This window comes from Plectropomus leopardus, chromosome 6, assembly GCF_008729295.1.
Source record: "Plectropomus leopardus isolate mb chromosome 6, YSFRI_Pleo_2.0, whole genome shotgun sequence".
NCBI lineage: Eukaryota > Metazoa > Chordata > Actinopteri > Perciformes > Serranidae > Plectropomus > Plectropomus leopardus.
Window position 1 is genome coordinate 532776 of NC_056468.1, and position 16854 is coordinate 549629.

Sequence of the window (16854 nt, forward strand, 5' to 3'; positions counted from 1 at the left end):
AGCCTCCAGATATCAATTAAACTCAGATCTTCCTGTAGACTGTGTATGGCATTTCTTTCTTTCGAGTATAGGGAAGGTCTAATTTTACTGCGATCTAAATGGTCATCTATTACTTGATTAAAATCTCCCCCTAATATAAGTGGACCATCCAGGCCTCCCAACATCTTAGAGACTTTAGAAATAAAATTTGGGCTCTCCTTATTGGGAGCGTAAATATTACATAATATAACCATTACTCCATTAATTTTAGCTTCTACACACAGGATACGTCCATCAGAGTCCTTAAATTCTTTCGAAAATATGAAATTAAGCTTTTTGTTTACCAAAATGGCAACTCCGCAGCTTTTACTAGATACAGAATTGTGAAATACTTTCCCCACCCAATCACGTTTCATTTTCAGAGCTTCTTCTCCTTTTTTAAAATGAGTTTCTTGTATAAGAGCAATATCTGTGTTTTTCGATTTTAGATATGTAAGTATCTTTTTCCTTTTGGTAGGAGTGCTGCAACCATTAATGTTCCATGAAACAATGTTGATATACTGACTACCCATAAAGTTTATAAAAACAATATTTTCCTCTCTTCAAAAGTAAAACCATACTATTCCAAATTTCAGTGTAATAGATCCATGCCTTGCCTTTGCAATAACAAACATTTAGACTTTAACCATAATCCAAGTCCTGCCACATCAGCAAAAACAGTAAACAAAAAGAAAAAACGTTTTCAACTCAAAAAACACTGTCTCAAAACAGAACCTGACAGTGTAAGCATCTTCTCTGCTGATTCCGGTCCGTGTTGATCCTCTGGGTGGCACCGTCATTCTCCTCCTCGCCCCCTGGTCATGACAGCTCCCAGCTGGTCCCCGTCCCCGACGCCTCCTTCAGAATAAAGTTCAACTCTCCGTGCTGCGTATATCACTTAGTCCTCTTGTTCCACGGTAGTAATGTTATCCCGTATAAAGCATTCAGCTTTCTCCGGGTCAGTGAAGCTCCATCTCTTCCCCTTCCACGTAAATCTCAAGGTTGCTGGGTGTGCGAGCGTGTGTTTAACCTGGTGCTGCCACAGGATCTTCATGATGGGAGAGAGAACAGCCCTCGCCGGTCAGAGCGCTCCTTGGTCAAATCCTCAAACATCGAGATGGTGCATCCCTCCCATTTCAGCCCTTTTATTTTCTTAGCAGCAGCAAGAGCTTTCTCTCGGGCCGTATACCGTAAAAACTTCACCAGTATGATACGTGGGGCTGCATTATCATCCGGCCGTGGTCCTCCGTTTCTATGGCTCCTTTCGATTTCAAATTCTTCTCCATCCAGTTTAAAACCATCTCGTAGTATCTTCCTGACATAATCATTCATATTACTTCCAGCCTCCTTGCCTTCCTTCAGTCCAACCAGCCTGACATTATTTCGTCTGCTTTGGTTCTCATAGTTCTCAATTCTCTGCCAAAGTTTATCCACTCGCTCTGTTAGCCGCATGTTATCATTGGCCATGTTAGCTGCGCTATCCTCCACATTGGAAATGCGGGTTTCAGCTTCATCCATTCTTGTTTGGAGCGCACATACCGAGTTCTTGAGTTCGGTGGTGTCTGCCCGTATTACGGTCACATCAGTCGCCACTTGATTTAAAGTTTCCCCGAGCTTCGTGATCTCCGAGAAAAGATCTTCCATGCTATTTTTCGGGTTAGTTCCGGGGCTAGCCGAGCTAGCATCCACGGGGACAGTAGTTTTCGACGAGTCTGCACACTTCGTTTGGGTTGATTCATCTCAAAATCCAGAACTTCTGCGTAAGTAGATAAAGCCACAACTTACCTAGCGTGGTTAGAATTAGTTGCGGAGAGTTGTCATGGTTTAATTGCCTTTAATTATGGTCAGGGACCGGGAGCGGATCTAGAGCGCTGCCATTTCCCAGGTATCCCCACGTGACCCCTCAAACTACTTTATTAATCCCACTAGGGGCAATTAGAAAAGAGCAGCATGTTTAAACTACAAATACACACACAAAAACACAAATAGCAGCATTCACAATATACAACCAGGCAAGTGCACCAGGAGCCAAGGAACCTGGATAAGAATAAAGTGCATATACAATATATACAATATAAACCACACCATTTACAGGGAACTGAGAAGTCTGACTGCCTTTTCACAAGTGTTTAAACCTTTGACCCTGAGCACTTTGGTTTAAATTCTTTTGAAAACATGGGGGGAAAACAATAAACAACTGAGCAAGAAATGTCTTGCAAATTGAAAGAAATTAGTATATTTATAATTTTATTGAAAATAAGACAACTACGTTTATAATTAGGGTAAATTATATATTGAAAATTATTCTTCAATTACCTTTACTACAGTGCAGCTAGAGAATGATGGGAAAGGGGGTGAGAGAATGAGGATGACACGCAGCCAAGACCCACAGGTTAGAATCAACCCCCCGCTGCAAAGGACTCAGACTGCATGAGGCAGACGCTCTGCTCTACTACTACTGAGCAAGAGGCCACCCCCAAGTATTATCACTATGTTTAAGCAGCTTTTTCTAGTCATTTACACTTTACGTTTTGTTTTTTTTTACCATGCATCCATCTATCCATCCATCTAATCATCCAACCATCCATTGCTGTCTGCTTATCCAGGGTCACAAGGACAGCAGGCTGAGCAAAGTACTCCAGATGTCCCTCTCCCCATCAAAGCTTTCCAGCTCCTCCTATTTGGACCCTGAAGTGTTCTCAGGCCAGATGAGATATATAATTCCTCCAGCTGCTCTGGGTCTCCCCTGGGACAAACTACCAGTTGGGCAGAAAACCTCTAACAACGTGAAAAGGAGGATCCTGATCGGAGTACACCACCTCAACAGGGAGGAGTGGCAGCTCTACTCTGAGCTCCCTCCACATGTTGAAGCTCCTCACCTTATCTCTAAGGCTGAGCCTAGACACCCTACAGAGGAAACTCATTTCGGCCGCTTGTATCCGTGATCTCTTTCTTTGGGTCACTTCCTAGAGCTCATGACCATATATGAGGGTGGGGACGTAGACGGACCAGTAAAACGTAAAATTTTCCTTCTGGCTCAGCTCCCTCTTCACCACAATGGTCCAGCACAACACCCCCATCATTGCTGATGCTACACCAAACCATCCATGTCACATTCCATTCTACTCTCACTTGAGAACAAGACACCAAGATAATTTTTTATTTTCCTCTAGTATGGCATGGCAATATCAATGATTTCGGATCGTGGATTTCCGACATCAGGAGAAAAAGTTAATAAATAGTGAGAGTTTGAAATCATTGATATTGCTGTGCCATACCCATTTCCCATGCAAAAAAAAACAAAAAAAATAGGATACATAACTGAAAACATTGCGGTGAAACAAGGTTATTGGCAGCACACTGACGAGACAGGTCAGCAAGTTCGAAATATCCACACAATTATTGTACAGTGTTTTTTTTCTCTGTCATGCTGTGATTTAAGTCAGCGTCTTTTCTTCTCCCTTCTCTCCTCTCTCGCTGTGCATGTAAGCATACTCAGTGAGTTTACTATGGTAACGGGACACTTTTCCGTCTTGCTCTGACCGATCTTGCTTGTATCCGTGATCTCTTTCTTTGGGTCACTTCCTAGAGCTCATGACCATATATGAGGGTGGGGACGTAGACGGACCAGTAAAACGTAAAATTTTCCTTCTGGCTCAGCTCCCTCTTCACCACAATGGTCCAGCACAACATCCCCATCATTGCTGATGCTACACCAAACCATCCATGTCACATTCCATTCTAGTCTCACTTGAGAACAAGACACCAAGATAATTAAACTCCCTCGCTTAGGATGGTAACTGCCTCCAAACCCCTGAGGAGGCATTCAACCATTTTCTGGCAGAGAGTTTTTTACTTTCCTTTTTTGTTTTTATATGCGCTAAATTTCTGGTAATTTTCCTGTATTTTTCCCTAAATTCTTGTTAAATTCTGGGTCATTTCTTCGCAAGTTGCTCATTGACTTCATACCATGTATTTTAAAGAAGTAATTGATAAATGGTAAATGGACTGTACTTGTAAAGTGTTTTTCTAGTCTTACTGACCACTTTTAGCGCTTTCACACTGCATTGTCACATTCACCCATTCACACACTGGTGGCCGAGGCTACCATACAAGGTGCCACCTACTACTCAGTAATCAATCACATGCACTCACACTCCAATGACGCGGCATCAGGAGCAATTTGGGGTTCAGTATTTTGCCCAAGGATACTTTGACATGTTGCCCAGAGAAATCGGGGATCGAACCACTGACCTTCCAATTAGAGGACGACCCACTCCACCTCTGAGCCACAGCCGCCCCAAAGTCATGACATTTTGCTCAGGTTTTAAAGGGTTAGCCTTTATAACTGAATGCCTTGACTGAATTGTCTAAATACTACAAACACAGTTTTTGCAATCAAGTTTCTAGGGGAAAGAGGTGAGCTGATGCCTTTGATCCCATCTGCTGACAGCACAGTATCTCATTGTCTATGTCTGTCAAGAACAGCTCCTCAGTCACTTCAGTTTTCCAGATCTCGTAAATGAAAATGGCTTGGTTTTGGTGCTGCTCTATAGTGTCAGCCCTAACAGCATATTGATTGATAATGAGTAAGTCTAATTTACCATCTGTTTAATTTCATGATATATATTTATCAAATACAATATAAAGCAAGATGTCCTCTTTGTTGTAATATTTGTAGGACTGTGAGTCCTAGCTGAGCCTACTCTGTGACTCCTGAATTCTGACATGCTTCGTTTGATCAGAGCCCTGCCCTAAGATTTTGAGACACTACTTTTAGCTAAACTAAATGCTGCTCTTGCTGACTTTTTTGCACAGTAGGAGGAAGTACTCTGCTCTCTTACTTTTCAGTTACAAGTGAGAGTAACATAAATATCACAATCAACAGATATGTAAAGTACCAAATATGAAAGTTCTCATTATGCAGAATGATCCATCAGAGAATAACACATAATATATCATTGGACTATCATTATTGATGCATTAATGTGCACATCTCTTAAATGCTGCAGCTGGTGGTGCTCATTTTAGTGACTTTAGAAGTCACTAGTTGATTAATACTTTCTATTAAAGTCAAATTCTGCAAAGCCATAACAACTAAGTAATGTTGTAACATATAATGTAGTTCTGTAAAAGATAGTACAATATTGGCTTCCAAAATGTTGTGGGGTAGAAGTATAAAGCACCGTAAAACAGAATTACTCCAGAAAAGTACAAGTAGGTCAAAATGTACTTAAAGAGAAACACACCCACTTTGACTTGAGTGCCTCCACTCTGGACTGCGAAAAATGTATCAATGGTGATGGGGCGGTGACGGGGCAGTGACGGGGAGGGGGGGCTTGTTGATGAAAGCAGCCTCCTGCTACCAGATCAGCCAGTAACAAAATTCAACTGTAATAGCAGGTTTCAACCTTTAGGTGGCAGTCACTATGTATATTCATACACAATAGTAGAATTTTAACACTTCACTCAAATGTCAAGAGCTGGACCTGAATCAATCCACAACTACTGTAATCTAGTACCGTAGCACTATAATACTGCAATCCACTACTATATTGCTTGCTTTTCAACTGATAAAAGAGGTGTGGGGGTTTAGTTACTCTTTAAATGAGTACATGACTAAACCACTACTTTTATTGCCCTCATTGACCTGACATGTGAACGACAGACGGCACACAGACGTTTACCTGGGTGGAGTCAGAGAGGGTGAGGTGTTCAGGAAAATCTGGGTTGCTGTAGAGGAGGTTGTTCATGTAGTTGTGGGCAAACCGTTCCAGCTCCATCTGGCTAACATCAGCCAGGAGATCCACAGGGAACTTCATCCCTACAGAACACACACAGGACAGCAGTGAGAGGGAGCCATGTTTCTACTCTCAGTCAGACATTACTGTCATCACAGACAGGACAACAACTAAGATACTTGTTAGAAGACTCCAGTACATGGAAATTGTTGTCAGGAAGCCAGATAAAAAAATATTGTCCGCCATATTCTTCTGACTACTTTTACAACCACCACGTTAAAATTTCCACATTCATTATGAAGCTGATGGCTTCCTGTTGCAGTAGGAATTCATGTTCAGTGGGGAAAAACTGATTGGGTTCTTGGGAGAGGCTCCAAAACCTTCAATTATATGAAAATCCTAAATAGGGTTAAAGATGCTAATGCACAACAAAAGTAATCCTGGAAAAACTGCAGGATCGCCTGGTGATAAAACACAGTAGCTCAGTTGTGACCGGTGATTTTGTTTTTCTCCAGCTGTATAGTTTAAATGTAAAGCTCCCGTTGAATCACAAGTGATTTTGTAACAAATTATGTGGTCAACAGTTCAGTGCTGTGAGCTGCTGAGCTGATAGCTGCTGCTGTCGACACACAGACACACACACACACACACACACACACACACACACACACACACACACACACACACACACACAACTTTACATGCACAACTTTATTCATAGATAGATAGATAGATAGATAGATAGATATACTTTATTGAGCTCAAAACTGAGAAATTGGGGCCAAAACTGAGAAATTTAGCTGCTCTTTACGTGTAGTTAAGGCATTGTTACATACCATCACTATAACTGCCATGCAGCTTCAAAGCTGCCTGCAGCACAGCAGCATTTACACTGTCTGACTACTGGAACTTAGAAATGCCAAAGTGCTCTTGCTGAATTGTAACAGTTTGGTCTGGAAGTGGAAGCACATTAATTTTGTTACTAATTATTATACATCTTGTAGCTTGGTGTGGTCTACAAGAGATGAGCTGAGATGAGCATGTGTGAGCTCTGTTATTCAATGTTATTGTAAATTAAGGAGTTTTATACCATTAACACTGAACACTATTACACATTTTTTTGATTAATTATTACATACAAATAGAGGCAAGCTCTTTTATAACTGTTAACTTGAAATGTGGAATGTCCTGAGTCTGTCCACAGGGTCTATATCAGAACTGATCGTGTTAAATCAACTACTGAACTTTGAGAACAGTGTAGAAATAGGAACTGTGTGTGTTTCTAGAGTGCTGACCTGTTAGGATCACACAACACCATCTACACAAGCAAGATGCAAGTAGATTGTGGAATTGGAATTGTGGGGAAGTAAAAAACTGCAATGGTTGAAATGGCTGCAGTGGTAAGATTCCATAATCTTATATATTTTAAAACTTGTGGAGTTGTCTTTGGCCACACCCAAAGGTACAGAACCGTGTAATAATTTATTATAATAATGACAAAATAATTTTCATTGTCATCATCAGTGTAAAATCAGTGTCACCATAAAATCAGACCAAATATGCAAGCTTGAAAAGTGTGTTTTCAAAGTATTTGAAAATGGAAAGGGTGTCAATATTCTGAATGTCTTGTGGGAGAGAGTTCCAGAGCAGAGCGGGCAGAGCAGCTGAAGGCTCTGAGCCCATGGTAGTCATGGTGATGTGAGTAGTATTGCAGAGGAGGATCTGAAAGTACAGGCAGGTATGTTGATATGAAGGAGTTCAGAGAGATAGCCGGGCTTGGTTAAAAAGGGCCTTTAAGGTAAGAAGCAGAATCCTGAAATTCATTTGATAGTTAACAGGAAGCTACTGAAGTTGCTGAAGTTCAAAAGTGGTATGATGTATGAAGGGAGATGATATGGGCAGATGAGTTGTGGACCAGTTGGTCTCCTTATTTCCAGCAACTTCTGATTGTCCTCAGGAATAATACTGTTGTCCATCAGTGTCACTGCAGCAATGTGTTTGGTAAATGGACCTGCATTTGTAAAGCATTTTTCTAGTCATTTTTGACCACTCAAAGCGTTTTCACACTACGATCAATCATTCACACACACACACACACACACACACACACACACACACATTTATACACTGGTGGCTGAGGCTACCATACAAGGTGTAATGTGCTACTCATTCACACACACATTTACACACTGATGCAACAGCCACCAGGAGCAATTTGGAGTTAAGTATCTTATCCAAGGAAACACACCACATGTTGCATAAAGGAGTCGAACTGCCGACCTTTGATTAAAGCACGACCTGCTCTACTTCTGAGTTACAGACCCCTGCATAAATGGTCAACAGATCTCTAAGCAGTCCTGACTCCCTCACCTAATATAGCTAATAGGATTGGTTACACTGTTTCTTACTAATTTGTGAGGGGCTGTAGCTACATCTGGGCAGACTCATCCTTTGAGTGTGTGTTGCTGCATGTTTCCCACTGAGAAGCTGAGGAAAGCAGCTGTGAGCAGTACTTTATTCGAGGTGGTGAGGTTAATATTTGTGTGGACAATAAGCCACACAGTGGAGAGATGTTTGCCTATTCAGAAGATTTTTCAGTTAGCCTCTGTTTTGCAGCTCGAATGGAGAGCAATACAAAGCTGGTTTAACTGTCTCATCCAGAGGGGGTCCCACATTTCTGTCACATGATTCTAAAAAAACTGGCATCTTGAAAACAAACTCGCATTTAATGGGTTAAAATCCTGAAAATGATGATAGAAATGGTTTTTATGATTCCAGACTGAAGCTGGAAAAAAATAAAAATAAAAACCTGAAACAATAAATCCATATGGTATTCATATTTATGTGAACTACACAAAAGTGTTTGAGACTATTAAAACGAATAATTTCTGAAGATGTGACAAGTGTTTTAATGTGCAGAAAGTTTTGAACATGAACAGAGATCTTGCTGAAACACGTGAGCTATATATATGTGTGTGTGTGTGTGTGTGTGTGTGTGTGTGTACTAAACAAAAGACACAGATGGGGACTGAATAAATGTGTACAGTTTAGCTGACTAAGCAGGGATAACACATGAGAAAAGGTAAACTACAGTGTCCATCTTTATTCTCATAAAGATGGAGCTTTGATGTGATATGTATCTTACTTTTAGCAAAACAAAATACTTTTGCAAAATTGATTGCCGAAATATATTAGAAAATCATCACTCAGATTAATCTAATCAAACCTAAACCAGAGAACAACATGGCTCTCCCAATCCCAGCACATGCCTCTAAACCAAAAAGTTTCCCTCTTGAGAGTCTCTGTGGAACAGACCTGAAGTTACCATGTGGCAATGGTAACCTGATCCACTCCACCTGCCACTACAAATCTAAGTTAATCCTCAGTGATCTCTTGTTAAACCAATACACTGTGAAAGTTACTTTCTAAAGTTAGCTGTAGCTAAGTTAAGAAGCCAACTTTAGTTTCTTACCATTTCTTCCAATTATGTATCCAGGTAGAGCTGTTTTGATTTATTAAGATTCAGTGACAATAAATAAGCAGCTATAGGGCTGCTCGATTATTGCATATCAATCACAATTATTTTGACTGATACTGAACTCTAGATTATTTAACATGATTACTCATTGGCCTTCAGAACATCATGCAGTTATTGAACATTAACTCTGGTGTTTCTTTTTAACACTGGATGTCCTTTAACTTTAAATACAAGTAAAATGAAAACCAATAAAAGCTTAGCGGTGCAGCCATGACTGTGTAACACATCTTGCACATTACTGTAGTTTGTTCACATTCACATAATAATAAAACCTAACCCAACTAATATAATTTAACAATTACAGTCACTGTATCAATAACAGCAAAATAAAATTTGAGTAAGGATCAATAATTGTTTCACTAACTCAGGACAGATTCAGCAGATAGAAATTTCTCCATGATCTGTTTAGAAGCAGCTGGGAGTGTCACTACAATGAGAAAAGCTGGTCCACTTTAACAGTCCACCTTAAGGCAGCCTGGTCAGTTTCCCATGGGAAGTTAACTGAGCTTGCTAACTTCAGGGCTAACTTCTGTCACTTTAATCAGCAGCTGGCGAGCTAGACATGGAATCGTGTCTCGGGTCTTTAAGAGTTGTAGGATTTATTCTCTCACACAAACAGCCTCAGCTGTTGACACATCACACAGCCGCGTTTCACTGCTCCTCTCACTGCAGCCTCATTGTCACCATCACCGGCACATACACATCTGCTCTACCTGCTTCTACTTGTTGTCACTTGTGCTCTCTCTCTCGATGCGCATACTGTCTGGAATCAAAATGAGATAGCGAAGTTTCAAAACAACAAGAGAGGCAGTGTGTCGTGACTTTCAACCCATGCTGAAACCTCTGTTTGGACTTTGGGCGGACGGGCAGAGCTCTAGGAAAGGGTGTGCTTGATTTTCAAAATGTTGAGTTTGAGTCAATGAAAAACAAGTCTGACTATGACTTTTACAACCACATTTGGTTATATTGGAATTGGTTTCAAATGACCAGCAAGAATATCTTGTGAAGGGCTCATTGCATTGAGTAAGGTATATTCTCAATCAAAAAGTACTTAAATGCAAGTCTCCCTAAAAACTGATCCAAGACACACTGTCGGGTTTGTGCAAACACAAGAAATGCAAAACCGTACCCCTGAAGTATCCAAACAGCACCTGTCTGTGACCACCACACAACTGTCCTGCCTCGATGTCCTCTTGAACAGCAAAAACATATCCTTTCCACTAAAGGTAGCTCATATAGAATAGAGTCATTTCTACATCATACTGTTTTGTAATTACCACATGACTAAATAAAAGTCTTTATAAAACAAAACTTACTAGGATCAGTTCTATGAACATAGGAATCAGTGAACATACACACTGTAACACAGTCACACTGTGCCTGAAGAGGCTCACACTCAGTATGTTTCCATACACAGTTATGTCAAGCTATGCTTATAGCTCAATTAGGCAATTTAATTGGACTCCTGTACATGTCCCAGTGTACAAGCACCAGGGGAGAACTGATTTATTAATGGAAGTATGATCAGTAAGTTGATATTGGACCTTCTTCCAATTGACAAAATCCTGTGAGCCATCATCATGTCATTCATCTGCCGCCATGACCTCATGTTGCAGCATGATAATACACGGCTCCATGTTGCAATGATTTCAACACAATCCCTGGAAGTGGAAAACATCCCAGTTCTTACATGACCTGCACACTCACCAAACATGTCACCCACTGAGCATGTTTGGGGTGCTCTGGATCAGTGTGTGCAACAGTGTGTTCCACCTCCTGCCAACATCCAGCAACTTCACACAACCAATAAAGAGGAGTGGACTAACAATCAACAACCTGATCAACTCACTTCCTGTTCAAAGTGGGAATACCACACCAACGTGTGATTTGCAGAAAGCAGGAACAGAGTTGTCTCAACTCTGAACTGTAGTAACACCACCGTAACAATGTCTGTGCAAAACATAAAGCCAAAAAGATATGAACATGGGTGGCACTGGTGTGAAGTTGTGACAACATGCATCCCACCGCAAGAGATTTAAAAAGCTCTATGCACTGAGTCAGCAGGCACCCTGGGACGTGTGTTTTTAATTTTAGGTGAGGGACACACCACTTAAAAAGGTAGTATTTTACATTTTTTTAAATACAAAAGTCACACCCCAGCTATCCACCACTACTGATAAATTAAGTAAAGTCCCACAACACTGGCACCGGAGCTAAGCGATGTCCTCCTGTGGACGGGGCTGCAGGAAAACATAAGTTAGCCACCTAAAAAGAAAACAGTATAAGTGTAAGTGTTTTGAATGACATTATTTGAATGTCTCCTCATTACCAACATAAAAGCTGATGGAGGCAGCGGTGGAACAGCAGGTCAGTGTTCAGTGGAGGAAAATGAGCTCTCAGTGGAGTCTAGTGTTTTAGGTATAACTGCTTCAAATCCCTGTCAGTAAGAGCTGTCTGACAGCAAGGTAAAGCAGTAAATATTCTAAATATAGCGTACACTTAAACTGATTTTTTTAGGTGGCTTCACACTAATCAATGAAGGCAGAGTTTGCTTAGCCTCGACTGATTACATGGACTTGACGGGTGGATTTCTACTGCAAAGGTATTGCAAATAAACAGTTATGCTGGGTCTACATGGGGTCTATATCATAGACTGTATAAATAATATAGATTTATAACAACTAGCTAAGAGGGGGCATATCTCCACCTGCTGTGGAGGAGTCAGACATACTTCATTAATAAATGGATTCTCCCCTGGTGCTTGTGTCTGGGGCAAGGACAGGAGTCACATTAAATGGCCTAATAGAGCTATAACTATAGCTCAACGAAACTGTGCATGTAAACATACTGCTGTCACAAGCATCACCCGCTCCAGTTATTATGTGTGTTTGTTTGTCAGAGCTAACCACTCCCTTTGGGCAGGGAGTTTGAATGCCACTTCTGTATCATTAAACTGCTGTAATACAAACAACTGTTTGTTAAAATGCAATTAAATGCACCCTGATGTGATATAAGCAGTCTGTATTTTCAGCTGCTTGCGGGGTAGACTGTAAGCAAGACCTGAGCAGCAGATATTTATTCACATGCATGCTCACAGCAGTCTCGTATTTAAGGGGTATACTGTGTTGTGTGATTATAAATGCTTTGAATCAAGACAGGACCTTGAAGGGATACTTTGTAGTTGTAGGCTTTCTACCTCTTGAGCAAAAGCACCCTTTTCTCTGGTTTCTCTGCTCATGTAGCCCCAAATTCAAAAGTTTTTGCTTCTTTCTACTGTAGGGATGGACTAGTTTTATGTGAAGGCCTTCTTTATATCAGTGAACTACTTCTTTAATCAGGCTACTCTTCCTGACAGAGCTCAAACTCTACCAAAATAAGAGCACGACCTTCAGTGGTTTTCTATACAGCGCATTAGTAGTCTCTGAACAGATTACAGTTTAATACTGTGATGTAAACTGTACTGTTCATTTAAATTTTCAGGTAGTTCACTAATGCAGCTGTTCTATGTTGGGAACTTTGTTTAGGCTCATAACTATAGTCTTGTGCAGAAAGAGCAGAAAGATCCAAACAGCTGCAGGTCCTGAAACAGTCATTTTACAGATGTGGGTGACTGAATTCATTATTATGGCCTTGCAGTTGTATGCCTCAGCCACACACACACACACACACACACACACACACACACACACACACACACACACACACACACACACACAGTTACCAGCCATGCATGGCAGACAAAGAAAGAAAACAAACCTGGATACTGACTGTGTGTAGATGCATCATAGCTCTGCTGAAAGTAGGCCCAGTGCTCCCTCAGGCCAGGGAGTAGAGAATTCCACAAACACACACATAAACCACACACTTCACTCCTGCTTTCTCTTAAACAGCTCTACATTGGGCTCCTTACCCAACCACTTCAATACCTGATGGGAAAAGCTGTCCCAGTAATATTTGTTCTTAAACTGTATCAAACAAAGGAGCATACCACTGGCAGCAGCATCTCAGTAAAATCTAATATGAACACTTGCATTATTTTTACAAAGGAACTCTTCACCATTTTAATCATGTCTACAGTACAAACTGCTCAATAAGGCCTTATTTCCATCTGTGACTTGTGAATACAAGGTCATCTTGGGATAATGTTTGAATGAGGTTTCCCTGTTCTTCCCATTCTGCCAACAGGACCCGAATGCTTCATTAGCCACAAATCTCCAATTTTTGATTTCAAAATACATAACAATAAATGAGACTGCAGCTGATGAAGGAACCAGTCAGTACATTTCCAAGCACAGATAAGTGGAGCTACAGTTAAAGTTGCATTAGGCCATTTAATTGTATCCTTGTCTAGTATACAAGCACAGGGCGAGAATCCATTTATTGATGTATTGTTGATGTAGTTAAGTGAAATACAATCTGACATTAGGGGTTAGCATCCCTTGCATATGGCGGATGATCGCGTCTTCTGTTCAGAGGGTAAAGTGCTTTCAAAACTCATTGTTTTCCCACTTTGTAGACATTTACAGTTGCTGTTCTTCTTTTTTGAATTAGCCACTAACCAAAAACGGCTATTGTTTAAATTTCCCGCTGTGGGTCACATGTGCAACAAGTCATCCAAATGTCACATATTGTCGCACCACACAGTCATGTGTTTCCAGTTTTAAATTTATACAGACCTTGTTATGACACTGCTACTACTTTTGTTACTGGCTCAAATGCCAGACAACTCTGCCCCCATTTCCATAATATGTTATATATAAAACGGTGAGGCATTATAGCAGTGCATTATTCCCACCTTTAACAGGCAGGCAAATGCGGCTGATGTTTGATTTGCCCATTCTACTGAAGAACAACATCGCAGACTCTATGGAAGAGGAAGTCGCTCTGTATGCAGAAATAAAGAGCTCAATGTGAGTTAAGTATCATCCCTTTCCTTCCAAAATTAGCGTTTGCATGCAGGTTTTTCAATCATGGGTAAACCTGCTAAATGTGGGCAGCACTGTATTCCCATTGCCAGTGAAGACACCACAGCAGCAGACTAGTCTGCATTTCTGTCAGCTTTTGTGTGTGTATGTAGGTTGGGTTGTTGGTGTGTCCATGTGACATCACAGATAGGCAGGAGAACAGGTAAACAGTAGACAGCAGCAGGAACAGAGGTCTATGGAAACTCAACGATCGATGGATGGATCGAAGCTTTAGCTGCTGCTGCTGAGGAGACAGGGTAATTAGTGAGGGCATGTCATTGCATCTTGTTGGTTGAGGAGGTGAAATTTCCACATTCTCCCTAATGTTACGCTCCCATCAATGCCGATCAGAGCTGAAGGTGATAAAAACCTGTGTCTATTGCAGTCATTGACCCAGGTGTGAATGCTGATCATATGCATTCTCATTGCATTAAAAAGCCAGATGTTAGTGGGTTTTTTGTGCAGTGGGAATGAGGCTTAAAACACAATGACTTCCAGGTTATTATATACTAATGAAACATATTTATGAATATTATTACCATTTCTGCCAATTGGTGCCCATAAATCCTCTACAGTGGGCCGTAGACGATTTTATGTATCTGTGCATCTGCCATTTCCACTGTTTTCCAGAAAATTCCATAATGGAACAGACCAGTTTGACCTTTGATCCTCTGAAACCTGAGGCAACATCACTTTCCACGTGCTGCTTTTGGACACCTTTCACAAGTATATAAACCTTTGAACCCTGGTGAAAATTTAAATTTCAAAAACATGGAAAAGAGGCAATGAGCAGCTTGGTAAGAAATGTCCTGCAAAATGAGTAGATTCGTATAAAAAAAAAAGGTAGGGAAAAATGTCTAGGGAAAAAAAGAAAAAAAATCTCGGAAAAAAATGTATTTATAATTATCATAGTTACATATTTCAAATTATGCTACAGAAATATTAGAAATTTTCAAGCACCACTTTTTCTTTTTCATCTTGTTTTTATTTCAGCTGTTTCTCTTGTACTTGGTCTTAACATTCTGATTGCAATTTGCAGCTGACATTTTCTTTCACAACTATTTTGTGTAAGTTGCTTTCATAAGATAAAGATGGACAAATTGGAAGGTTCTGAGGAGTCATTTTAACACAGATAAAAGGACAAAACCACACAGATACTTTTAGTACATCTTGTTCTAGTGTGAGGGTAGGCCATGCTGTATGGCTGCTTCATCCTTCAGTTATTGGGCACACTGGAAACTCGTTTAAAACGGACTTTTGATTAAGTGCATGAAAAGAGGATGTTAAACCAGAACACACAACATTTAAGAACGCGAATGTAGACAAATGCTGCTGCACAGAACATTGAGTGTGCACTTTTTATTTCATTCACACAAACGAGACAGCGAGAACACAGCCAGGGTAGGATGTCTGAAAGCGCGCAAAAATAAAAGGGAACAAAGAGTTCCCAATTCAGTAGTAGCGAGTGGGACGTGTGTGTGTGTGTGTGTGTGTGTGTGTCGGGGAAGGGGTGTGCTCTGTGGCAAGCACGCTGTGAGTGAAAGTGTTCTAATGGCAGCGGCAAACAGCTCAGCAAACACAACCTCGCAACATATTTCTCACATGCAAACTCATCCCTGACCATTTGGCTCTTTAAGTCTCTTCCATATTACATAGGTGGAAAAAAATCAAATGAAATTTCGGTAATGATTTTAAAAAACTTCAAAGTCGTAGTGTGTGTGTCCAAAACCACAGAAAACATAAGCAATAAAACAAAAACTGAGCCTGAACATAACTAAAAGTATCAGAGAAACAAAGACTTAGTGTAAACAAAGAGCGCTGACAGCGCGGGTGCGCTCACGGGGGAACTGTGGGAAGATATCAAGCAGCAACTGCCTATTCGGATGAGTCTGAACATTTTGTTCCCGATAAAAACTAGAGAATATTTTTATGGTTAGTGGCCTCCCGCCGGCCCGGTGCAGCAGCGGGGACTCCCGGTGTTGTGTGTGCTACCGGTGGGGCTGCCACACCGCGCGCACATGCCATAGTCATTTCATTCTGCCTGCCTGCTTTCCACACCAGCAGATTCCGCGGCCGTCCTCGTTGTGCATCCTAATTCCACAAGAGAACAAACCGAGTACTAATACACGCATACATCCACACACACTCACACACACACACACACACACACAGCCGTGCCGAGACGCGGAAAGCTGTGTGAAGATACACACATAAAAGCACAACTCACCTGTACTCTGCACATGAAGCTTTTCCCTTCTTTAAAACTCTCACTGTTTAACTTAAATTCCGTAAACACGCTTATAGTTCCTTCTGTTGTTAGCAGCGACACTGCGCATGCTCGGCTCAAGACACCAATCCCGTGCAGTTGCCTTATATAACTGAACCATAATCCAATCCAACCCCAATCCTAAAATCACCCAGAGCAGTTTTTGTAATAATCCAACAGCGGCTTTATCACATAGCATCTTCGAAGTTTTAAGGTTGTGATTGTAGGTTGATTTGGTGATAATCATATTTAAACCCGTGTTGTATTTTTAAACCCACATAAATCTGTTTTAGCCCATTTGGGCAATCTCACAGTTTACGAAGTTAC

General features: G+C 40.9%; 1 protein-coding gene across 3 annotated transcripts in view; it reads right to left on the reverse strand.

The window, feature by feature from the left end:
* LOC121943972 (titin-like) overlaps positions 1 to 16580 on the reverse strand; it is a 38188-nt gene extending 21608 nt beyond the window's left edge. For all 3 annotated transcript variants that reach the window (XM_042487592.1, XM_042487593.1, XM_042487591.1), the window contains exons 1-2: positions 16489 to 16580; positions 5706 to 5842 (exon numbers count right to left, since the gene is read on the reverse strand). In XM_042487592.1, the coding sequence (XP_042343526.1) occupies positions 5706 to 5840 (135 nt within the window). In that variant the 5' untranslated portion in view covers positions 5841 to 5842; positions 16489 to 16580. The remainder of the gene's footprint in view (positions 1 to 5705; positions 5843 to 16488) is intronic.
* Between the last annotated feature and the right edge of the window lie 274 nt (positions 16581 to 16854).